The 26,927-nt window shown below is 36.3% G+C and overlaps 2 protein-coding genes across 5 annotated transcripts in view; both read right to left on the bottom strand.

Moving 5' to 3' along the window:
• ndst2a (N-deacetylase/N-sulfotransferase (heparan glucosaminyl) 2a) overlaps positions 1 to 16,520 on the bottom strand; it is a 142,373-nt gene extending 125,853 nt beyond the window's left edge. For both annotated transcript variants that reach the window (XM_051125621.1, XM_051125619.1), the window contains exon 1: positions 16,381 to 16,520. The gene's annotated coding sequence lies outside the window, so the exon portion shown is untranslated. The remainder of the gene's footprint in view (positions 1 to 16,380) is intronic.
• A 1,436-nt stretch (positions 16,521 to 17,956) lies between these two features.
• zswim8 (zinc finger, SWIM-type containing 8) overlaps positions 17,957 to 26,927 on the bottom strand; it is a 42,295-nt gene continuing 33,324 nt past the window's right edge. For 2 of the 3 annotated variants that reach the window (XM_051125733.1, XM_051125734.1), the window contains exons 23-26: positions 25,104 to 25,274; positions 24,650 to 24,769; positions 22,432 to 22,610; positions 17,957 to 19,419 (exon numbers count right to left, since the gene is read on the bottom strand). In XM_051125733.1, the coding sequence (XP_050981690.1) occupies positions 19,216 to 19,419; positions 22,432 to 22,610; positions 24,650 to 24,769; positions 25,104 to 25,274 (674 nt within the window). In that variant the 3' untranslated portion in view covers positions 17,957 to 19,215. Of the gene's footprint in view, positions 19,420 to 22,431; positions 22,611 to 24,649; positions 24,770 to 24,979; positions 25,022 to 25,103; positions 25,275 to 26,927 lie in introns of those variants that run through there. The other variant, XM_051125735.1, reaches the window with a different exon arrangement.

Below are 26,927 nucleotides of genomic sequence, written 5' to 3'. Positions count from 1 at the left end.
TATTATGAAGTGTTTACAATAACCAGACACCGGTCGAGTAAAATGTTTAAACTTTCTGTGAAGACATCTACTTATAAGGATAAGTTACTCAACCCATGTCATGTAGTAAGAATATCTTACGTTTATGAATTTTATGGCAATTCTTAATTCAGATATTTAATACTTGTCTTTGTATATACATTGTGCACACATACGTTACATTGTGACGTGAACATTACACTCCCAAAAAACGTTGACTGCGCACAAACAAAAATAATTACACTTGGGGGGCATAAGTGCTTTTAAACAAGCATGTTAGTGCAGAGCCTTCTATCAAAGATTTGGGAATATGACTCACTAACAACAACAGAGTTTGCAAGCAGTCTGTCTCTAATGAGGATAAATGAAGTCAACAGATGTATTCTCACATTCCAGAGTGCAACAACAAAAACGTTTTTAAAATCATTTACAGTAATCCAAGCATTTTACAGTCATCTTTGTGTGTTCTTGTATGCAATTATCATTAAAAATTACCCAGACAGGGCAAATTTATTTACAAGGAGGTGCCTGAGAGGTCTCTCTGTCTTAAAGAGGTAAGCCACCTGTTCTTAACACACGTTCCCTTAACATTCATTCAAATCCCAAATGATGAAGTAAGAGGTTCCTTTATGTGCAGACAAGTCGATTTTTTTCCTCTAGGATTTTAAGCATGCACATTATAGCTCAAAGCCAGACTGGAAAATAAAACTGCTAATAAAACTGATAATAACTAGCATGCACTTTTTTGAAAACAAGCAGTAAGACAGGATTGGGTATACTGATAAATCTTGCTTACACAAGCAATCAAAGCTAAACCAGGCAATATTGTTTACTGCGTGGGATCAAGCTGCAGTTTGTCCAAAATGTCTTAGTGTGTTCCTAAGGTCACATACAGCAACTGCAGTTTGTGGAGGCACAGTGTCTCAAAATTCCCATTTGGTGAGCACAGCTCACCACCCCTCTATAAATGTAGCAACTTTAATGTAATAAACATTTGTTGCACACATACAAAAAAAAAAAAAGTCACTGATTGAAAGCCCTATTGCTCTGCCAGCATCACCATGCAAACACACTTGCAACACTGCACTGATGAATAAAGCACCTGGCCATAACTTCTAATGATTACATCTAACCAAATCCATGTTCACTTTATACTGATTTTATACCTAAAAGGAAAAAAATAAACACTTCTTTCTTAAAATTACAAATATTTCACCATGGCACTTAAAGGATTGATTCACTTCCAGAATTCCTGATAACATTTTCATTTTTTTTTTTTTTTTTAAAGATTTATTTTTGGCGTATTCGTCTTTTTATCATAAGAGGACAGTTTAGAGTTGACAGGAAGCGAAGCGGGAGAGAGAGGGGGGAGCGGGACCGGGAAAGGTCCTCGAGCCAGGATTTGAACCTGGGACGACTGTAACGCAAAGGCACTGTATGTCGGCGCACTTGCCCACACGGCTCGCCACTGACTATTCCAGGATTTTTCTCTATATAGTGGACTTTAATGGGAGTCAATGGGTTGAAGGTCCAAACTGCAGTTTCAATGCAGCTTCAAAGGGCTCTACATGATCCCAGGCGAGGAATAAGGGTCTTATCTTATCTTATCTATAAATGTATATACTTTTTAACCACAAATGCTCATCTTGAACTAGCTCAACCTCACGCATCGTGTAATCCCGCAAGTGTGACATAGGCAGAAGTGCCAACCCAGTATTTACAAAGCAAATGGGCAAAGAAAGTCAAATGCTCATTACAAAAAATGAATAAATAAAAAGATAAAACAACTAGGGATGCAACATCTAATTGATAAAAATCGAAAAAGCGCATTTCTATGGACAAAATGAGTCTAAAAATACTGGAGGAAACAGAATGAGATGCTGTGGAAGATGTACGTGATCCAAGTAGCCCAAAACATGAGAATTTTTTATTTTAAGCTTTAAGCTAATGCTTTAACAATGACTTGACCTGTCAGGCAGTTTGACATATGCGTTTGCATCCTCAGCGCAAAAACTTTCAGTTTACGGTCACGCGGGCATTTCTGTTTTTGCATAAAAGTCCATCCTGACAGTCCATGTTTAAATCTTTAATTAATGAGCACATCAGACAGAGCACAGTAGAGAGGGAGACAATTAATACTCAGCGCAAAAACTTTCAGTGTGCTGAAATATCTGTTGTTGAATGCTAAATTTAGATCTAAAGGACAACATGTAGTGCACGTATTTAATGAGAGTAGGAACTGTAAAGGGATATCAGCATGTAAAGGTCTGAATATAAATATCAGATGCTTCATAGCCACGTTTTATAGGATAAAGAAATGACATAGACGTGACTGATCAAAGTGAATGTGTGTTCCTGCACAACGTTCCTCTCACCTGTTGGTTAACACTGAGTTTGTGTTTTTATTTGTCTTTATTATCTGTATTATTCTTTCAATTTTTAATGTAAAGATTTAAACTATGCTCACTATACAGGCTACAGTACTTAACGAATGACATAACATTTTCAGATTTAAACAATTTTTTGACAGATTCCTAAAATATTTGTTTTCTCTCTTTATTATGACAGGTGGTCTAATAAATCGTTTTCATAGCATTCAGTTGGCACGTTTGTTTGAACGACAATGGGCATTGAGCATTTGTGGTTAAGTGTAACACTTTCAATTTTTTTTTTTGTGAAAATGACTGATCATTTCGCTAGATAAGACCCTTATTCCTCGCCTGGGATCATGTAGAGCCCTTTGAAGCTGCACTGAAACCGCAATTTGGACTCCTAAGATGTTTTCCTCAAAAACCTTAATTTCTTTTCGACTGAAGAAAGACATCTTGGATGACATAGGGTGAGTAAATTATCAGGAAATATAGGTCCTCAAACATCCAAAAGTTTATTCAGTGTGTTCCCCTACTGATCCTTACTGACCCATTTCACCTAAAATAAAAATTATTCAGCATTCTCTACAAAACAAACAAATAAAAACAAATCTATTTCCTTTTCCCATTCCCAGAAAACTACCCACTAGTGACAAGAGTCTGTTGAATCGTCTGGTGGGATGACTAAGGCACTGTTGCCAAGCTGTACAACAAAATGTTCTTTAATATCTGACGCAAGACTTAATGGTGTTATTACAGAGATTACAAACCCACTCCGCTGCCATTATGCCTTTGAGAAAAGCAATTAACCTGAGATTGCTCCAGGTGGATTGTCCCTGAAATTGTTACACTGCAAGTCAACTAGCATCTGCTAAACAACAAAGCAAACAGCTATTACAGTTTGATCACAAGCATTCAAAAAATGCTCCTTAACACAATCAACTAAATTCAGAGAAGATGTATTGCATCATCTTTGGCTTTGGATTCTTTTGGAACCATGTTTGCAGTGCTGAGATCCAGGTCACCTGCACTCCTGTGATAACACTTTAACACTTTACAGCATTACTGACGGCTTTTCATTTTCCATCCAAGTCAACAGAGGAAGTGAGGGAGAAGTTTGTTACCATTTAAGGAAGTGTTCACACAGGAAGTGTTCTTGCATTTCTTATGCATTTTCTTATAACTGTTGCACATTTGGCCATTTTAGCATTACTCAGGATGCTACATCAGCATGAGGTTAAAATATTAAACTACGTTTATCAGACAAAATGTCTTTCGTCATACAGCAAGCATATCCTGTTTTGTAGTAATTCTTTACTCAGTTTTCAATGCTTGCTTTTGTTATTTTATTAACATTTAATTAATTATTTAATTATGTTTAGAAAAAAAAAGAAAAAAAAAAAAAAAAAAGAAGTATGCTCGTAATTTTTTATTTTTATTGTGGCCAAAAAAAACATTAGGGGTGCAAGTGCACTTACACAACAAAAAATGATTCACATACTAGTACAAAATAGAGTTTTTAGCCGTCTGAACAATCTAACAAATCTACCTGAAGGACACTTCCAATATTCAGCAAGATTCCTATTTTCTACACTGCTTTCAGAAATGTTTTAGGTATTTGGAAGCCATCAAATACAAGGTTGTGCATGGCACTGCTCTGGAAAAATCTCTAAGGGATCACAAGGGCCTTGCATGCAGTCCAACTGCCACAACAAACTAAAGGTAAAACACTAACCAAAACAGAGGCAATCAAAAATTTTGTGTGGTGTTCTTATTCAGCCATGGCAACTCAGAATATATTGTGAAACACAGCCACGGTACTGTCTCAAGGATTCACGCTCTTCTGAAAACGTGAAGCAACGGCAAATGCTTATCGATTTCTTTCCTTTGAAGAGCCTATAGACATAAGTATCACTTTAAAGAGGAGAGCATCACCAAAATGCTGAGCATGTGTGAAGTCTGAGTAATAATGTTCTGTATCTCAGCAGTCAGGAAAAGCGCACAGCAATTGATTTAACTCTTGAAACATTATCCGGAATCAAATGAAGCCTTACAGAAATAAAGTGTGGAAAATGAAGCCGTCAGCAGGCATACAAACTCAGATGAAAAAAGGAGGAAAATAAATCATGGGATTGTGTTACCCTTTGGAAGACGACTGAATAACATAACCCTTAGTCATAGATTAGACAGAATCTGTATCGAGCGTCACTAGAGTCCAAAATAACAGATGAAACTTGATATCATGTCAGGGTTTCCCAAGGTTTATTAAGGAAACGTAATTAGGGATGCACCGAAACGTATCGGCCGAAATGCTTGCGCGTTTTGTCAGTAAAGCCGGTTCTGTAATCAGCGGTAAATGCCATCAGGTGCGTGATTTCACGTTGAGCCGTATATACTACACACAGCCGTTGTTCACTGACGAGCTGCGCAAATTCACACTGATAATGAACATGGATTTGCGCAGCTCGTCAGTGAACAACGGCTGTGTGTAGTATATACGGCTCAACGTGAAATCACGCACCTGATGGCATTTACCGCTGATTACAGAACCGGCTTTACTGACAAAACGCGCAAGCATTTCGGCCGATACGTTTCGGTGCATCCCTAAAGGTAATGATTTGGGAAATTGTGTTTGAAATGTACAAGCTGAATGAATACTAAACTATAATTTAATAAAAATTAAATTAAATTAAACTAATTCTTTTCAGGACTTTTCTCCATATAGTGAACTTCAATGGGGATCAGCAGGTTTAAAATCCAAACTGCAGTTACAATGCTGCTTCAAAAGGGCTCTACACGATTACAACCCTGAATTCTCGCCTTGCACTAGCTTTGTGATGCACATCTACGTAGGGCTGCACAATTAATCGAATTTCTAATCATGTTTACAATTTACAGATGCCACAATTATGTAATCGTTCAAAAGGCACAATTACAAAAAAAAAAAAAAAAAAAAATTCCACTTACATCATTCTGCTTTCTTAAGATATGTGTGTGTGTATGTATGTGTGAGAGAGAAAGTGTGTATTTTTCCTACAGGTTATCTTAAGGGTTTTTTTTCTCATTGTTTTATTTTTTAATTTTTACTATATTATAAAAATGTGGCATGCAGTTTCTTCAAACAATGGTATAAAGCTATTCTCATTCAATGTAAATTGTGATAATCTAAATTAATAATCGCAATTAAAATTTCAAGGGAATAATCAACAATTTGGACCTTCAACTCACAGATCCCAACCGAGGTCCACTATACAAAGAAAAATCCTGGAATGTTTTCCTGAAAAACCTTAATTTCTTTTCGACTGAGCAAAAAAGACTTGAACATTTTGGGTGACATGGGGGTGAGTAAATTATCAGGAAATTGTAATTCTGGAGTAAACTAATCCTTTAATAAAGAAATAGGTCATCTAAACAAGCTGAAATGCTACAAGCATTTCTCATAGACTCCGTATGAGACAAAAGTGAAGCGAAGTTTCCATGCCGCTCCAACTGTGATGCATTGCGACATGTATGATTTAGAAAAAGAGATAGTGTTACCCACTGCTAAAAGACACCCACTCAGAAAAAAGGCTGAAGATTAAAATTTGGAAGTTAAAACGCACGCCAACTACAGAGACATACACGTCATTTCACTCAGGACAAGCAGACGAGGAATAAAACATGAAAAGCAGCTGCCTCACTGAATTCAATCTCTCCATCTATTACAATGAAATGTTTAAAAGGAATCTCAGCGGAATACCTGACCTTGAAGCGACAAGTTTAGTGCATTCAAATCAGTTCAGCTATTGCTTGATTGCTCAAACTCAATGATTGAGGCAGTATGGTAAGAATGTTCAATGCCTCAGCATTCTTGGCAGTAAATGCACGCAGCCGTACAACATATCAAGACCCTTCCGCTGAGGTAACGTGGACAAAGAGACCTTTTAAAAAACCTTTTACAAACGGAACAACAAACGTCAAAAGCAAACAAAAAACATTTTGCATTAAGGAAGACTTTCAATTAAAATACGGACAAACAGACTACCTCTTCAAGTAAAGCATGAGGACTGAAGTGAGAGAGGGGTTTCATCTTGAAAGAGTAGAAGCGCTGCTCTTTGTAGCAGCCACAGCGTACAAGAGCTCTTGATGGGAAGGCAGAAAAACCCTGAAGAGATTAGAACAACTAATCTTCCGCTGCTACTTCAAAAATGTTGTTTTTCTGAGTCCTTTGATCTCTCATTTACAGATAATTGAATCAATCTACCATTTTTTTAACCTGAGGGGTAAAAGCATTCTAGAGGTGCACTACCCACCCCTTTCGTCTGTGTTGACTGATTAATACTGGTCTGCGGCAGACTTTCATTAACGTGTATTTCCGATGGGACTCTAGTGTGGACGATGATACACACGTATATACAGATTATTTGTTATCGTATTAGTCTGGATATTCACAATCTAAAAATCCTTAAAAATACACAACTTACAGTGCTGACAGCCAAATGGATAGAAGTGCTACAAGTAGTGACATATTCCACCTCCCTGTTTTTTTTTTCCTCAGATGTGTGATAAGATTGGATAGCAGCATGGCACAGGATGGATCACTTGAACGAGCTGCTGGACAGCACAGTGCAGGCCGCTAAACCCGCGTGACCCATTTGACTGCTACTGTGAATGTTCTACTTTAAAGCCCTACAGAGGAAGTCAAACATCTCAAACAGCTGGACAGCCTGACATTCAGAACAGACAGAGAAATCTGACCTTGTCTGCCTTAAGATTTTCCAAGTGAGGACTTAAATCATTAAGAGCCTGATGAAAAGAAAACAATATCTGTTAAAGGATTAGTTCACTTCCAGAATAAAAATGTCCGGATAATTTGCTCACCCCCCCATGCCATCCAAGATATTCATGTCTTCTTCAGTCACAAAGAAATTCCGTTTTTTGAGGAAAACATTCCAGGATTTTTCTCTATATAGTGGTCTTCCATGGTTTCAAATGGGTTGAAGGTCCAATCTGCAGTTTCAAAGGGCTCTACACAATCCCAGCTGAGAAATAAGGGTCTAGCAAAACAATCTGTCATTTTCTTAAAATGAATAAATAAATAAAAATGTATACATGTTTTAACCACAAATGCTCATCTAGCTCTGCGATGCACATCTTCATGCATTACGTAATTATGTTGGAAAAAGTCACATGCTGAAAAACTCTCTTGTTTTCTCCTCCAACTTCAAAATTGTCCGACAATGTTGTTTTACCTTATTTTGTAAAGGACTTTCTTTGCACATTCGGTCGGTATCTCTGCCTACGTCCCGTGCGCATGATTACTTAATGCGTGAGATCGAGCTGGTGCAAGAGGAGCATTTGTGGTTCAAGTATATAAATTTGTATTTTTCTTAGAAAATGACAGATCATTTCATTAGATAAGACCCTTATTCTTGAACTTGAAGATGCACTGAAACTGCAGTTTGGACCTTCAAGTCCTCGGGAACCACACAAGTCAACTATATATACACCATTTTGCAATGTTTCCCTTAAAAAACAATTTTTTTGCAGCTGAAGAAAAAAAAAGACAAACATCTTGGATGACATGGGGGTGAGTAAATTATCAGAAAATTTTTATTCTAGAAGTGAACTAATCCTTTAAGGAAAAAAAACACACTGACTTGAACCAGTACCAACGCAGTAGTGGTCATCTACACATCAAAATAAAGATCTTTTGTTGGAAAACATGATTCTACAAACAACCTTTAACATGCATGCAACTTTTTAACCTTTTTGGGTTCCTCAAGGAACCTTTCCAGTGTTTTCCAATAATTACCTATACTCTGCCACAGTCTCCTCTGTCCTGCCAGCTTCGTTATGAACCTAAAATACTTTTACACATCACGTAATAATATAAAATGTCTTTGATGTTGTGTTTTGTTCCAATGCTTTGTCAAAAAAAAATCTGTCAAACGAACTAAAAGCAAAAGCACTATGTTTCAAAGTGTTGCATGTTTCACAGCAACAAACTCTATCTCTCCATATGCTGTGAGTTTAATGTGCATCTGGGAATGCAACAGGCACCAGTTTTGCATTATTTTCACATCTGCATAATTTTCAACATTTTTGTGGACAGATAATTACAGTATTTCACCAGTTTTGTAATGAGACACACTTGTAAACCTGTGTTCACTGAAACAGCAGGATTCTGCCAAAATAACAAGGGATTCAAGGGATTACCTTTCTCAAGTAAAGAAATTAAAAGTGCAGTAATTTTCCTATTGTAAAATTAAAAAATATATGTATTATAAAATATTTATATTTTTCTGTTCAGTTGTATTACAATAGTAATATTTACCATCTTAGTGATAATACTACTTCGTACTGCTACTGCAACTAATGATATAAAAGTATTATTAGGCTTAAATATAAATGCAATTTAGATTGAGACACTATTGCTGTCACTGAATCCACTTTTAATCCAAGTACAATGCAAGACAACGCATTGACATTTTACTCGGTTTGACTTAGACACTAAAAATAGGTTGCATCTTTTAATTTTGATCTCTCAAAGTGCACCAGGTCTGGTCTACAGCATTTAAGCCAAAAAAAACCTGTTATTAAAAATCGGTGTTAACTGAGTCAAGTTAGTTTGACTTCTCACAGCACTCGAAAGCCGAAAACTGTCAAAATCAAAAGTAAGAATAAGTAAGAATGTTTTCTGGCAATAATATAACCACCGGAGACAGGCCGTATGGAGATCACCTCTCTGACAAAGGTTTCTCTCCAGAAGGGCAGCTTGATAATGTGCGTCCAGCACAAGGCCTTCCTGATTATCAAGTTTAAATGAAACGCCACACAACCCCCTCACCTGTGAATCAGCACCAGGCGAATGAGGCTAACATTCAGGAGAGGAGAATTGTGCTTACCCTGCGCAGCTATTCAATTAGTCACACCCAATCTTATCCCTGGAGAAACTTCAACAAAAAAATAAACAGACAGAAAGGCGATGCAATTTTTTGTAATCCACAGCTGTGCGGACAGATAGATCGAGTTAGGAGGAGACATAATATCTTGTGGCATGTAGAAAGAATCCATCTAATGGGGTTCAAACCAGGTGAGATTTGCTGGCAATTGGCAGATAAACAGAAATACATAAAGGAAGCTAGGGGGAAAAAAATAATGCAACTGTTTTAGAGAGGTGTGTAAACAGGTAAAGAGAAACAAAGAGTTCTCAAGCATATAGCCTAAAAACAGCCTTTGTCAAAAGGTCTGATCGAGCAACAAATCCATATTCATAAATAATAGCTCTGCGTATCCAAAAGAATCTTAGTCTACGCCTGTGAAAAGAGCCACAAACTCCCACTCTTAAATTATAACCATTCATAATTCATCATCCACTAGATAAAAAAAAAAAAAAAAAAGATTGCTCTCTTCAATGCCATAACCTGTGAAGATAACACAAAGCTAATTGAAGCCCCACAGGCTTGTAGATGAAGGACACTTATATCTCTGCTGGGCTGGCAATCAGCTCAGAACTGATCTGATATTAAACTAGCATGCCATTAATACTTGCACCTCTTGACCCCTGCCATGCAACGATCCCTGCAGCATCCTTTTTTTTTATTAATAACAAGAGCTATTTAGGCTCAGCATACGGATCTGCTGTTAAAGACCAGAGGAAGACTGGATGATCGTTCGTTTGCCTCTGCCTCTTGACTCAGTGAAGTGAGGGCTAAAAGAGGCTCTGCATGGGTACATGAAGCAGACTATTTCAGCAGACCGCTCTGGGCTCGTTCTCAGGGCTTCAGTCAGCGTATCCGATCAAAGCTACAACAAAAGTCTTTCAAACATACTAAACTGACAACTATAGACTGCAAGTAAACATCTCAGTAGCTTAAATGTTGGAAAAAAGAAAAAAAAATCTGTACACAAAAAATATTCGGTGTAGAAACAATTTATCACTCAGAAATTGCCAGTAAATTTCACAAATAATTACAAAGAAACTGCAATTAAGATATTAAATGTAAAATTTGTCACATTTTTCACTAACGTTAATCATTGATAACAATGATTATTCTGACAATTAATCGAGTATTTCCGTTTTTTTTTTTTCCCGTAGCAATAAAAATAGACCTAAGCAAACAATAGACTTTAAATAACTTAAAATACATATATAATAGCAATGAGGCAATAATAATTAATTTAAAAAATATATATCAAAAGCAAGTAATCATATAACCAACACATGAAAATGCCAAATTTAATAACACAATATAATCATTATCATGTTCATTATGTATTATATCAAAAGACTTGTTTTTTTGTTTGTTTGTTTGTTTGTTTGTTTGTTTTTACACGCAGCACGATCTAATCCTTGTTTAATACAGACTAAACCACATTTAACTCCAACATCCATGTTATCTTTAATTTTTGGCCATTTCATTTCAGAAATGCTACAGCCACTGTCATTTCTTAAAGATAAACATGGACATCAAAACATGCAAACTCAGAGCAAGGGTTTAAACTTAATTTGAAGTCGTGATGAACAGTTAGCATATTTAGAAAGATGATGCATTCTCCTGTTTTGGCGTAGGATTATAAATTATTTACTTTTCAGGGCAATTAACTTTTTTTTTCTAAAGTGGTTAACATTTTTACTTGCCCGGTCAAAATTTTTACTGGCCCTGCCACAAAAAAACAAAAATAGTTGCTGTTATCATTGTTTTTGATTCGTGTTATCTTTTTATTTTAATAAATAAGCTTATATGACATCTAAATTTTACATACCAATTAAACTGTACAATTCTCGATTCCAACTTCGATATCATAGCAAAACCTACCAGCCTAACAAATATAAAGTTCAAACATTATTTGTTTGTTCAAAAATGATTTATTACAAATGAAACGATGCTTTAGGAAAAAACGGCAGACGGACTGAATGAACGCAAATTTAGTCTCTGCCAGCAGGTGTCACTTTATATAGCGTTATATAGCGTTTCCTTGGTTTCCGCTGTAAACAAAGCAGCACCGTGCTTATGAACGCAACTTTAAATACAGAGGCAAATGAAAAGAAAATGCCATGTAAACATTTCTTAATACAGTCAGTTCCCCCCTAGAGATACATTCATATAAACCCTGTTTCAATATTTAGGATAATATTTTCAATATTTTGCGCAATGTGAACCGTGACCTTGCTCTACCTGCTACAGTATTTTTTCCTCTTTGTGTTCGTCTTCGGCGTCTCTGGCCTCTGTTAACGAATGTTTTAAGAGTTCGTAATATTTCCACACACATGACATTTTGAAAATGTATTGTAAGCAGTTCGTGTGCAAGCCTGGAACAGAGATTGGTTGAAATATGTCTGGTCGATCGGTGCATCTGTACACCACTGCATAAATATAGATTAATCATTGTTAAAGCTTCACAGTTACTTGTCAAATCGGGTATTTTAACATACTTCTGTAGGCTCTGTCCGTCAGAGATGCGTCTCTATGTGATCGCTTGAAATTTTAATTGACCAAATAATAAACTTTCGTGTAGACACAGCAGTGGCCCGATCGGACCAGTGACAGACTCGTCAACTGTCCCGAGCGTCTTTCACGCTGGCCCCGGGCCATCGGGCACTTCTTATTGTCAAGCCCTGCTTTTCATTTAATCGCAGCCTTTGTGAATTCACAATACAATAGCGCTGTTTTATTATGATTTTTAAATTGTTTGAATATTTCGTGCAGCCTTACAAAACAGTCTAATAATGTGAAGTCTAATAAAGCACCACTGCCAGTGCTTTGTTGGTTGTTGGTTAATCGACACAGGCAAAATGCAACTGAGAATTTTTTTTTTTTTTTTTTTTTTAATAATCGAGTACTCAAATTTAATTGAGGAATTGTGACCCCTAATTTAAACACTGCTTAACATATAAGCAGTCATTTCAGAGTTTAGGTGGGAAAAGGTCAAATGGTGATGGAAAGCATGAAAAAGTGGAGACTGTTTCATTCTTAGATGTATAGTCCGCAAAGTCCATTCTGAAAAATGATAGTACAGTTGACAGTTTATAATATGAGAATGCACAACGCTAAAGCCTTTATGTAAGCATGTTGTCTTTTGTGCTCGTCCAATTAATGACTCTGTCACCGAAATATGCAAATAAGACTATAATAGTTAACCCTGGGTATAAGCAGCATGAAACATGAAACAATATTCCGTTTGCGGGTGCTTAGAATGACCCAGGGCTAACTTTTTCAAGTGTGAAAAGTCCTTTTGTTTTATTTACAATTTTGAAAAATCATTTTTACAGTGTATTGGAGTGTACAGCGGCCTCAGTTATTTTCACTCCAACACTGAAACAATTCATTTAACACTTACAGTCAGTTCTTGAGGAGAAAAAAAAAAAAAAAATACAGGATTCATATTATTACGGTGTTACTGCTATTATCACTTCTGCTGTCTACATGACTACCGGTTTAGAGAAGAACTCTTCATCTCCTCAAGCATTCCTTAAGTGCTTCTTTCATTGCATGGCTCGATCAAACTCCAGAATTCCCTCCGTGTCGACATCCCTCTCTGATTTCCCAGTGCTGCACAGGACCTGACTCAGCTCCCTGAAGATTAAACGGACTGAAAAAAAAAATCAGATCCCCTATATTCTGCTCTGTTCTGTTCTTTAGTGGAAAGTGACAGACTCAGTGTACTGCACTGCAGCACTTCTATGCATTATCTACGCAAAAAAGGTGCATTTCGTGGATGCAACAAGGTTTTTATCTAACACTAACATGACAAAACATTCATGTGATCATAAAGTGACAGACCTAGGCTGCAAGTTCAGTTAAACAGTCTTTCCAAAGGTCATTTTGAACTAGTGAGCGAGAAATACTATATGAATGCAATTAAGATACCGGAGTGAAATTAATACCAGCTTTAGGGAGATGAGGCTAAAGAATAGAGCCTGGTCATTTGAAGTCATTAATCTAATGGGATTCTGGGTTCTTCTCTGGCTCTATTGAAACATAATCCAAGTCTTGTCCCACTTTCCGTTACACCCAAAAAAAAAAAGCCTCAGCATGAGAGCCACACCAGGCCCAACACTCATTTGCAAATTATCGCAGACATTTATAATGTTCTTGGGACAGAACCAAACTCATCTTCAACTCACAATTCAATGATAATTGGGTCATGGACCTGGGGACACAGTGAACTGAGTTATGGGTGATGTCATGGCATATATTTGTCCTGTTTTTAAACTTTTACTCTGCACAAGAAACAGAAAGAGAAAAGAGGACAAACAAAAGCTCAAGAGACTCCAGTGTAAAAACTAGCTTTTTATAGCCATTATCAAATTGCTTGATCTGTGAGACTTCAATCTAATATATACACACATACATAAATATATACATATATACCCAAGTATCACTGTATCACAAGTCACAGAGATAAATTTCATATATTATCCGATCTCTTTAATTATTACACTAACAAAATTTACAAACTACCAGTCAAAAGTTTTTGAACAGTAATATTTTAAATGTTTTTTTTTTTAAGAATTCTCTTCTGCTCACCAAGCCTGCATTTATTTGAACCAAAATACAGCAAAAGCAGTAATATAATTTGTGAAATATTTTTACTATTTAAAATAGCTGCTTTCTCTCTGAATATATTTAAAAATTTAATTCAATTTAATTTTAAAAAATGTTATTCCTGTCATCAAAGCTAAATTTTCTGAATCATTACTCAATTCTTCAGCGTCAAATGATCCTTCAGAAATCATTCTAATACGCTGACTTGCTGTTCAAGAAACATGTATCATGATTATTATCAATACTTAAAACAGTTTTTCAGGATTCTTTGATGAATAGAAAGATCCAAAGATCAGAATTTATCTAAAATAAAAAAGCTTTTGTAACATTATATACTATACCATTCAATAGCTTGCAAAAGTATTTTTTTGTTTTTAGGAAAGAAATTACAGAAATTAATACTTTTTAGCAGGGATGCTTTAAATTGATTATAAATGTCTTTAACATCATTTAATATGTCACAAAAGATTTCTATTTCAGAAATTCTGTTCTTCTGAACTTTCTATTCAAAGAAACCTGAAAAATCTCTACTCGGCTGCTTGCAACATAATAATAATAATAATAATGATGGTTTTTTTTTTTTCTTGAGCAGCAAATCAGAATATTAGAATGATTATTTCTGAAGGATCATGTGACTGGAGTAATGATGCTGAAAATTCAGCTTTGAAATCACAGGAATAAATTAAATTTTAAAATATATTCAAATAGAAAACAGTTATTTTAAGCGGTAAAAATATTTCAAAATGTTACTTTTTCTCACAGTACTTTGGATCAAATAAATGCAGGCTTGGTGAGCAAAAGAGACTTCTTTCAAAAAAAACATTAAAAATCTTACTTTTCAAAAACTTTTGACTGGTAGAATCACTGAACATCATGTCTTATAATTCAATATTCAACAAGCACAATGCATTACACAGAAATCTTACATATTACGCAACATAAACAAAAACTCAAGAGACTCTGTTGGTTGTAAAAAGCTTGACTACTTGATCTATGAGTCTTCAATCCAAAATTGCCTCAGGATAAAGAAAAACATTTTAGGATCATTCATAAAAATGTCTCCAAATTCCTTGTGGGCAAAAAAGGACAAGCCAAGAAGTGTGTTAAGTTTTAAAGCTACTTAAAAATCACTGAATCACTTCAGTTACTGAGATACATTTCATCAGTTATCAAATTTGATCATTAAATATATATAAAAATGCTCAATGATGATTGAAATCCTCTTTATCATTCAATATTTAAAAAGCAGATACATGATACAGAAATGTTACACATGCTACACAAACATACAAGGGTTGTTTTGGAAAGCTGACACGTCCTGTGACATGTTATACATCCGAAATGGTTTTAAACGGCATGTTGCAAATTCTTGTCTCACTAGCATTAACAGCATTAGAAAAATAATAAATATTTTTGCACTTTCAGAACTCCCTAAAAATGGTAGAGAAGATACATTAGATACACATTCCCTAAATAATTTAAACTAAAATATTGGTGATGAAAATAGAGCTTATGTGTCAACAACCCATAAATACAGAAGCATATTTTCTCAAGATCCAGATATGTTCAAAAATACCCAAACAACCCGCCATGCAACCAAATTAAAAAAAAAAAAGAAAAACACACACAAACACACACACACACACACACACCCAAACAGTTCAAAGTACTACAAATCCAACAGCATATTCTCTTAACGTTCAGCTAGACCAACACGTACTGAATTATCATTATAAAGAGATTTTTTTAAAAGCAACACAGCTGTGCAACTGCAGGCTGACACACGAGATATTCTCGCCTCACCTTTAAAAAAGAACAGAGCACTGACTGAAGCCCATGCAAAATTCATTACTGCCCAAAACGAGTCTCTATGGCATGAGCTGGCAGAGCAGATCGGATTTTCAATGGACCGCGTGAAGGTGCCAACGCAGACTCATTCTGCTCATAAAGTCTTATAGAAACACATGCATTTAAAAGCAACAAGCATCTCGCTTTGCTTTTGTCCCAGCTGCTCTGATACTCAAACCTGCACACGCTCACACACACTTTGACCCCTGTTACTCCATATTAAGCCTGCGTAAAGAGCAGGAACGCGTTGATTTGTGTATGTGTACAGATATTAATACTACGTGAACACTTGCTGGATGTGTAGATGAAGATCAGTGATTATTCAAAACTTCCACTAAACTGCAAAACTCAACTCCACCGCGGCTCAAACAGTCTGTTCAGCAGCCAGACCCTAGTCTTTATACAAACACCCGAGCTCGGAGAGAGCTAAAAGTCGTTGTTTTTAAAAAATACAGCAGTGGGTTCATTTAAATGGGTTTTAAATTAAAACACGTTGAGAAGTCGCTCCTTCGCTTTTCCTCAGAACGAGGTTAGCGCGGCTAGCCGTAGCATTTCTTCAGTTCTAAAGAGGCAAAACCGCGCTTGTTTTGAAGAAAACACCAAACATGACTCACCGATATAGTTTTCTTTGATACAGCTATCCGTAAGGGGTCCTCAAAGGTTTAATAAGTTTAAAAACGAGCGGTGAACTCAAACTCTCTTTGACAGCATCACTCTCTGAGCCGCCATCTTCACTCGGCTATGATGCTGCTGTTGGCTCGAGACGCTCTACCTACCGAAAACTCTGGAACGAACCAAAATAGTCCGTCGGATGGGGGGAAAACCTTTCGCTACTCACATTTTCACATGACATTAGCTGGAAGTGTTTTTAAAAGTAAAGCTTAGGTTGAATGTATTGAAGGGGTTTAAATAAAAAATAGAGTTGGTAGAACAAAACACGTGTGTTGAAACACTTTAAGCGATACATTTGTCCAGTTTAAACCCCCGCACTGTAGTCAAATTCGAAAGACTTGTTTCCAACAGAGTGCACCTCCGAGATGATTTTTTTCAGGTAGGGGCCCAAACAAGGACCGGTGTGAGTTTATCGTGTATTATCTTTAAAACACACATTTGTGTTTTTTAAGTACGTCCTATCTGAACTTGCTGTAAAGTTGTTAAAGCACACTGTTTGCTGTAAGTTTAAATGTAGTAGTAATGCACAAATCATGTACAAATCTCATTTGGCACCAAAACGAACTGTGATTGAATGAGCAAAGAATGTTAGTTTGTGAATGTCAGTTCCGCATGTAAACCAGTCGGATTCTCGACAGACCACAAAATCTCAGCAGTTTTGATATTTAACCTTCTAGCGCCCCCAGGCGATTAAAAGTGACTCGGTGCAACGTTGATTCCCTGCTGCAAATCGAGGTAGGTTTTAATGAGGTTACTTTTACTTAGTTAGGATATATCAAATGTGACAAATACAGTTTTACAAAATATTTGTTTTAAATGCATTACAAAAATTCCACAGCTGTTTTTTTTTTTTAAGAATATGCACCAAATCAAAATATTAGAATGATTTGTAAATGATCATGCGACGCTGAAGACTGGAGTAATGGCTGTTGAAAATTCCATTTAGCCATCACAGGAATAAATTACATTTTATAATATAAAAAGAGAAAACTTTAAATGTTAATTTTACATATAATTTGTAATGCTCTCAAACGATTAACCGCGTTTAATTTTAAAATGTTTTTTGTTTACATATGCATGTACTGTGTATATTTATTATGTAGATATAAACATACAGTATTTTGAAAATATTTGTTTACGTGTATATATTTTTATTAATATAATTAATATTATATATAAATAACTTTTTTTCTTAAATATATCCATGCATCTGCAATACACACACGTATGTAAACAAAAACGTATTTTGGATGCGATTAATCGGTTGACAGTACTAATTCATTTCATAATAAATCAGTTTTTACTGACCAACCCCAGTTTTGAACAGTAGTGTATATAATGGTTACAACCACATAAAGAGACACAGATAAACTCTATTAGTGTTTTGATTTATCTTTATTAAGTAAACTCTACATTTTTAATATTGCTTTGTTCCAATTTAGTTTTCTCTTTTCCCCATTTATTCTAGATTACATCCTCTTGCAATCAGCACAGTTTATATATTTATATGTATTTATATAGAATTTTTTTTTGTTTGTTTGATGTTTTTTTTTTTTTTTTTTCCAACCAAGCTACACTTGAAGAATACAAAAATATCACAGTACATTTTCTACTCAGTCACTCTCCACTAGCGAGTTCCAAGCTGGGGCCGATGCTGGAAACACGGGAATCTGGCAGTGACATTTATAGACCACTCAACTAACGTTAGACGGAGGGGAGCAGTTAACCCATTTTAAAATGAGAACAGAAAAACGAGATTACGTGGTTGGACTAAACCTTGAAAATATTAATTCGCACAGACACCAAAGTCTATTAACGTTGTCGGAAACAGCTGGAATTCAAATATAAAAGAACCCAATTTTAAACGTCAGGAAGCCCGAATTGTTTTCGACTGAAGTCACCGCTGATGTCTTGGATTTGACAAATTAAAGCTGCGTAATCTGGTCCAGCCAGACTTCTCTGTTCCAGCGCTCAAGCCACCAACATCTGACCGGAAAAAGGAACTCGCAGAGCAGTCAGCAATAACATTCTTCCATTCCTCATCCTGCTCTCTGCAGACACACCACACTATACAAAATATTAAAAACAAAAGATCAAACAAAAACATTGAAGAATCCTCACCCGTACTTTGATTATTGTTTCATAATAAATGTCTCTTTTATTATTTTAACAAAGTTTTGTTTTTATTCTCTTCATGTTTACAATGCCATCCACTATCCAACGTTGAAATCCTTAATGACCGATGGAGGCTCTGTTCTCCAGGGTTGAGGAATGTTGCAGTATGAGTCTGACATTTAGTGGTTTTGTTTAAACGTGAACCAAACATCAACATAGCAAGTGAAAACCTTTGTCCCCGTATTAACCATCTAAATGAACTCAGGGGATCGCAAAGCATAGAAATCAGTGAAGATGTTAGGACACATAGATAAAACATAGATAGCCATTAAGTTACTCGACTGAACACACCAAAAAAAACAAAGAGAAAGAGAGAACAAAAAATAAAATCAGACACAACACTGGGATCAACAACTCGACGAAGGAGGGACCCACTGACTGGAGTAATTCACTCGCCCCAGTACCACTTTCTCATGACTTCAGGGCCTGAAAGACTAAATGTTCGGTCATGTGAGTGGGCTTGTACAGGAAGTCGTCATGGCTACACTTCCTATCGAGGGGAACGGAGAGAGCTGCGTGTCGGATTGAGCTGTGTTAGTGGTCTGTGGGGAAGATAGCTGAAGGAGATTGGGCGTCTCTGTCCCCGCTGGTCTCTAGAGCAGTCAGGGTGAAAAAGTGGCCATCTCCAACGAGATCCTCTGCCATAGTTCTTTAGTCTGTTTGCCCCTCTTTAGGTTCTGCAGCACATCGTTGAACTGCATCATGCCGACTGGCGTCAGGCAAAACGCCCCACGGGCACTTCGGATGATGTTCACAAAGTCGTCGTAGTCTGCAGGAGTCAGATGGATCAGCCTGTGGTGGATATACTGGAACAAACATAAACAGACAGTGAATTAAGCAGGCAGGACATGCATTCGTTCAATAATGGAGACTGTTCCAAGGTCATTTTAGTTCTGCATTTTAGTTACGGAATAGTTTTGACTGGAAAAATTGTTAATGCATTTGCGTTTGCTCACAAAACTGTTGCACAGCCCAGATAAACTGTAAAAACGTTTCTTAGTTTCTGCAAATAAATGCTGTTTTTTTAACTTTCTATTCATCAAAGAATCCTGAAAAAAAAGTGTTTTCACAAAAATATTAAGCTGCACAACTGTTTTCAACACTGACAATGTAAAAAATGTCACAAAAGATAACTACACACAGCTTCTCAGGGAAACACAAAAGTTCTGGTGGGGAAAAATGAGATGGAGCTATACGGGCACATTTTCTGAAATTTGGGACACTTTTATTACTTTTGATCATGTAAATTCCTGTTAACCTGATCATTAGGATGTCCTTATAATCATGGCTTGATTTTGATCAAAAGTGTATTAAGCACAAGTATGTGCGTTGTTTGTACATACAGTACCAGTCAAAAGTTTTTGCACAGTAAGATTTTTAATGTTTTTTAAAGAAGTCTCTTCTGTTCACCAAGCCTGCATTTATTTGTTCCAAAGTACAGCAACAGCTCAACATTTATCTGAAATAAAAAGCTTTTGTAACATTGTACACTATACCATTCAAAACTTGGAAGAAATTATAGAAATTAATACTTTTATTTAGCAAGGAGGCTTTCAATTGATCAAAAGTGATGGTATAGACGTTTATGATGTTCCAAAAGACTTTCAGATAAATGCTGTTCTTCTGAACTTTCTATTCATCAAAGAAACCTGAAACAAATTCTACATAATGTTTTCAACATAATAATAAATGTTTTTTGAGTTTCAAATCAACATGTGTGCTTAAATCAATTATGTGACTGAAGTAATGATGCTAAAAATCCAGCTTTGAAATTACAGGAATAAATTATATTTTAAAATATATTCAAATAGAAAAGAGTTATTTTAAATAGTAAAAATATTTCAAAATTTTACAGTTTTTGCTATACTTTGGATCAAATAAATGCAGGCTTGGTGAGCCTGAAATCTTACGGTCCAAAAAGTTTGACTGGTAGTGTAATTTATATTTATAATGTTTTGTTTGCTGAAGTTTTTTTACTTTTACTTTTTTCAGATTCAAAGCTTATTCTATACATAACTGATCTACACTATCATTTTTAGTGTGTAAATTTCTTTTCTCCTGTATCCTATTATTATTATAAAAGTTCAACAAGAAGATTAAGCAACAAAAAAGAAAGAAAGGAAAAATTTAAATGTCTGTACTTCTTACGTTTCCTTGACAAAATGTGTTTGCTCACATAACATTTCTAGGAAGAACTTTAAAGTTTTGCGAGCAATTCAAAACCCACTGAAATACAATTCATTGCCATCATCTCATATTTTTCCCCCATCACCATTTTAACCCATAAAAGGCTAGAAACAAGATATTCAAGGGAAAAAAAAAAAAAAAAAACAGTTTTAAAGGAAAAACACCACATTAAATTTTAAATGAAAGATCAAATTTTTGTTGTCGCTGGAACGAATAGAAAAAACAGCTTTTCAGAGATGAAAGCTGGATGAAGGAGAATTTAACAAAGGTAGATAAGTTACTTCAACTGCAGATAACAACAAATTAATATTGTTTATTGTTTGTATTGTTGCTAGGGCCATTTTTTATGGAGTAACTAACTACTTTTCTTAGCAGCAGCTTCAAGCTTCTACAAGATAAAACAATTTAACAAACTCAGATCAATATTTCATATTCACGCTTTTAGTTTCCAAGCTGATGAATACATAAATACAAGAATTTATACTTAATAAATAACTAAATAAATGTTGCTTTGCTCTAGGGTTTCAAGTTCAGTTTAGTTCGTAGCTCTAAAAGTGTTTACTCCTCTTTCAACAACATTTCATTACGGTCATGCCTTTTTGATCTTTCTGTGGTTAAACATGGGCGACATGATAAATTCATGAATATTCTCTCTACTGGATGACACCAACCTGAACTTGTTTTAATAAAACGTAAACAGGTTATGAAGCGTCAAGTCCCCGGATGTTTATAGGGACATGCAGCATATGGAGTGCATTTCCCACCAGCGACGTACGAAATGACTCAGTGACAGTCTGGGTAGGTTTCTGCTTGAGTACAGCCTCTCGGTCCCTCATCTCATTATCCACGCATGGAGAGAGTGGATTAGAGCTGGCACTGTCTCCCTTTCACATTTACCCAACATTCATTTGCAAAGATTTACAGTGGCAGACATATGGTAGTCTCACCTTGATCTGGGCATTTTAAAATTTAAGGCCACTACGAAAGCGGCCACTTGCGCAGACACGTGCGTCGTTTGCCCACGCAACAACTTGAAACCTCTTTGAAATGGCAAAATAAAGCCTCTGAGCCGGCTAGCAGGTAACCGCGAGAGCGTGTCTGTGTGTGCGAGGGAGAGATAGCATGTGTGCGCCGCTTCTCTAGGAAGCCGCTCTTGGCTTTGGGCTGTCACAGTGTGTTTGATGCTCTCTCATCAGTATGCTCCATCCTGTGAACAGACTCAGGCTTCCCTCTCTAGCTTTAACACTCCAGAATTGTTCATGCACAATTTATATTCAGTGTGGGCGACAACGCCGTCACAATCCAGCCTCGGCACCACTCGAATGCTCTAAAACCCTTCTCAAATTCTCTACTTGAAACTTGAAAATAAGTCTAACGAATGTGAAAACGAACTTTGAGATGGCTGCGCCGCATTCAATGCAAAATGTCAGCTGTGACGGATCATCTCGTGTGTTTGAGTGTAATTTTAACTGCTTCTGTCAGCGGAAGAATACATGTTGCTCCTGCTGGATCGTCATTATCATCAGCATACGGATTTATTTTGGTATTTCATCCAATTAGGAATGTTATTAGTAATAATGTCAGCGTGATTAGTTCTCCAGCCTGGATTTTAGGGATTTGTGAGTCTGTACCTGTAAGTAGGCCTGTTGGCAGCGCTGCACGAGTTGGTGAAAGGCAGGAGTGCGGAGGTGTGCGTGGATATGTGCAGGGTTTAACCTCTGCAGAGCCTCCATAATGATCTCCTGCAGGACAAACGGACTAAGAACACCTTTCGCGGCCCCCACACAAAACTGGTACACGTGGTTCACACCTGAGGGAGAAGAATAAGAAAACATGAAATTAATCTCTAATGCATTGTGTTCTTTTTTTAATTCTTAAGTTTCTTTTAATTTAATTAGAATTAATTATTCTGATTATCAGTGCAAAAAGCACTATCAATGTACATCAATGTATTTCAATTGCTCATCGGTGCATTGCTTTCCCTAGTCCAAGACAGAACATCTTGGGATTGCATCTATGGCATAACACCTCAGTAAATTTGAGAATGACCATCTTTATGAATAATTTATTCATAAATCAAATCCAGACTGGATATTTTATAGTGGAAAAGTGATTTGTTTCTTTGTATGGTGAAATGTAATTATCATCAAAGCTCAGGAAGTGAAATATCACCTGCAAGTTAAACACATTAAAGTGGTAGAAATGTTAATGCAAACAACTGAGGAAGACTGCGTCTTTATAGATTACATCCATAAAACGTGAGGTAAGTTGTTTTATAATATAATTAAACGTATACTGTCGTATTACATTTGCATTTCGATGCAGTTTGAGAAAATATTAAAAGGCCAAAATGCAAACTTTACTAAAGGCTGTGGGCTGAAAGTATGATTAAATCCAAATACATTAAAATGTTGCTTGTAAAAAACCTGTAATAATATTCTCTGCATTTCAATGCAAAAATAAAACAAAAAAATGTTCAAATAAAAAGATAAATTAGAAATGATGTGTTTCAATTTAATAATCTTGGAACTAAAAGCATTAAAGGCACATTATGTAAGTTTTTGCAGCTAGAGGGCGCATATTCAAAACAAACAAAGAACCAAAGGCCTAGTTTGATGATGCTGTGACTGAGTGTGGAATCATGGGAGCTGTAGTCTTCATCCCCACAGCCGATGCAGTCCATCGGGTCCATGAATAAGCTAATTTATTAAAGACTTATTAAGGTCACCATTGTATGATGCATGGTGGGGCTGAAAGTCGTGGAAGCGAAAAGACACTGAAGTGATTGCTAATGAAGGACGAGCGCGATACACAGCTTAAAAGCAGTGGAGCTTTAATTATGCCACAGTCGAGCTGTTTTATCATACTAGATACATTTGATTGTGTTGAAGTGTTATAATGCTACTCTGTGCGTTCATCACCTGTCTAATAAAATGCGTAACATATTAAAGTGTCTTTGGGGTTTCCATGTTTTTCACGAAACCAGAAAATCTATGCAAAAGGCGACGCAAGGACACGGCCCGTTACACTAGTTAAAATTGCTTATTTCTCTGGATTTTAACAATCTTGGAAACATTTGGGTTAATGTAAGCACACAATTCAGAAAAATATATAACACTGTTCTAGTGGGTTTTGGATTTATTAATAAAAAAATCTTACATACTGTGCCATTAACAAAATTACACCATCACATATTCTGATAAATCAACAGCCCTGTAATTTAATTTGTCAAGTTGTGATTTAAGTGTGCTGACATTTAGTATTAAAAACTAACTTTTATTTTCCACCACACATTTATGTTCCAGACCAGAGTAAGTGAAGCATCTGGAGCAAAAAGTGTGATTTCTGAAAGTCGGAGAGCTTGTGGAGTGATAATGGAGGGGAAATTGCTGTCAGTTCACTCACACAGTCTGTACTAGTTTATGCTTGGCAAATAAAACTAAAGTATTTAAAGGAAGCAAGTGCAGGTCTATGTCATTACCATCTGCTTAAGCTATTCACGCACTCCAGTGGGGACCATTAGCAAAGCAACGAGATATAAACTTGTCATTTCATAAGATGCCCAACCTGATGCTTCTACATTTTCAATTGTAACATTTAAGTCCATGAAAGCGGGCAACATGCTGTGATCAGCATGGGATAAAGCTCAGAGTAAGAGGAAAGTCATGAGGATGTCAATAACTCTGCTGGAGACTTGCTGTTGAATCACCTCTCCTCTCTTGTCCGCTGAAGGCAAGGTAAACTGCCAACACATTATTTACAGTCTATTTCCAGCTAACAGGAAATGAAACAGGACTTTAGAAAACTAGTCTTTCCTAGAAGACATATTGCAAAGATATGTGGGCATACCAAGACGCGCAGCCAGGCCCAACAGCCATTTGACGTCTTCGGTGTACGGGGGGCTACGGGAAAAGTTGTTCGGATGATCGTTGTGGGCCCTTCTTCCCAACATCTCCAACGCCAGCATGCCTAAATGAGGACAGGAAGATTTCACCATCAACACTTTGTTCTGCACGCCACTGTACTGCTCATGTATTAAATTGACACATGCACCCAACGTCCTAATCTCCAGGACTTATGAGTACTGATAAAACGGAAATCATGCCTTAATTAATATTTCTCACTGTGAGAGTTCTTTGTCAGTCCTGCAACATGGACTCAACCGATCTCTCCCTCACCTCTCTTGATAATTAATCACCACAATTCAGGACCAGATGGATCCTAATGGGTGCAAAACAGCAACATAAGGACAGGCAAGCCATGCCCTAAAGGTTCTATGTAATTAGAAATCAGGCGTCCTTACCGACTCTGTAGGCCGAGTGGAGGTAGTGCAGGCCCTGCTGGCTGATTGGTTGACTGTGCTGCTCGTCTTCTACAGGGAAGGGGGCGCTGACCAGCGAGGCCGGCTGGGACGAGAGTCCTGGAAGAGAAGCCCCCTGAATGGCCTGGATGGTGGAGCCTGAGTGTACTCCTCCTGCAGGGCAAAAAAAAATGAAGAAAATGAGAGGATGTTCACAGTGTGCTCTAGCGAACTGCTAAGAACTGGCCTTGAATTTTATATACACACTTAGCACACACACACAAATCTCTTCTTTTTCTGCATTTCACCTTTGCTCTAGCTTGTTTATTACTGTAGCTTTATACTAAACCTGACACTGTATACTATAAATATTGTTGCCTCTGTGACAAATTGCTTGTGTATCTCATTTGTAAGACACTTTGGTTAAAATCTTCTGCTAGCAACATGAACCATGAATAATAAATAACGGATTTATTATTCCACAACTGAAAGTGTCCGATAACTATGAGTGGAAATCTTGGGCATCTCACAATTAGATGCTATTTTGATTCAAGGAGTCACAACCCAAATCTAAAACAATTAATTTTTATATTTTCTCACTGATTATTCTATCACGCAAAAGCAATTTTGTCTTACAAGTTGAGACATCAGGTTTCCTGACAAAAAGCTCTATGCTCAAGATTCAGAGGAAATTACAAAATTGGTTTCTGCTTGCTGACAAAGGATTTGTCCATCTTGAATGGTTAAGCAAAGTAGTAAAGTAGTAAATGTGCACCTAGCCAATTGTTTCACAATGGGAACTTTCAGTAAGCAACATTTTCTGTTTTTGCTCCAATAGCAAAAGAAAAAAAAAAAAAAATCCATGATAGTGATTCTATGGCTTTCTAAAAGAGGCAAAAATATCAACAGACTGATTACAGTGGTCAGAAGACAAAAGGATGTCAATTTTGACATCATTTCCTCAGCCGTTGTATTAGAAATACTCATGCAACAGTGTTATCTACATTTGTGACCCCTGGAACACACAGAACCAGTCATAACCAGTGATAAATCAGCTTTCCATTGATGTATGGTTTGTTAGGATAGGACAATATTTGGCCGAGACACAACTATTACAAAATCTGGAATTTGGAGAAAAACAAAAAACAAAAAAAAACAAAAAAAAAAATCAAAATATTGAGAAAATCGGCTTTAAAGTTGTCCAAATTAAGTTCTTAGCAATGCATACTACCAATCAAAAATTAAGTTTTGATATATTTACACAAGGAAATTTACTAAATATCTCCATGGAACATGATCTTTACTTAATATCCTAATAACTTTTTGACATAAAAGAAAAATCAATAATTTTAACCCATACAATGTATTTTTGGCTATTCCTACAAATATACCCATGCTACTTAAGACTGGTTTTCAGTCACATTTCTGAAATTTCGATGTAATATACAAGAAAGTATAGTCTTATAATCAGTGTTGGGGGTGGCGCATTACAAGTAACGCAAGTTACTTAATCAACTTACTTTTTTCCAAGTAACTAGTAAAGTAACACATTACTTTTCACTTTAAGAAAATATCAGAGATGCTTTGTTTTCCCATTTATTTACTGACACCTCTTCTGTGCCCATGTTGAGAGAAATTGGGAATGAGGTGTAGACCAAAAGCAATCCCTTTAGCCTGAGCTTTGTTATGAAAATAAATAAGCAAGCCCAGCCAAGGTGACAAAAAGTAACACAAAAGGAACCCCAAGTGCATTACTTTTCACAAGAAGTATCCAAGTAACACAGTTAGTTACTTTCTTAATGGTGTAACGTAATACTGTAATGCAAT

The sequence above is a fragment of the Labeo rohita genome, chromosome 13 (assembly GCF_022985175.1).
Source record: "Labeo rohita strain BAU-BD-2019 chromosome 13, IGBB_LRoh.1.0, whole genome shotgun sequence".
Taxonomy (NCBI): domain Eukaryota; kingdom Metazoa; phylum Chordata; class Actinopteri; order Cypriniformes; family Cyprinidae; genus Labeo; species Labeo rohita.
Note: the sequence above shows the minus strand (reverse complement) of the source record. Positions and strands in the feature narration are given on the sequence as shown.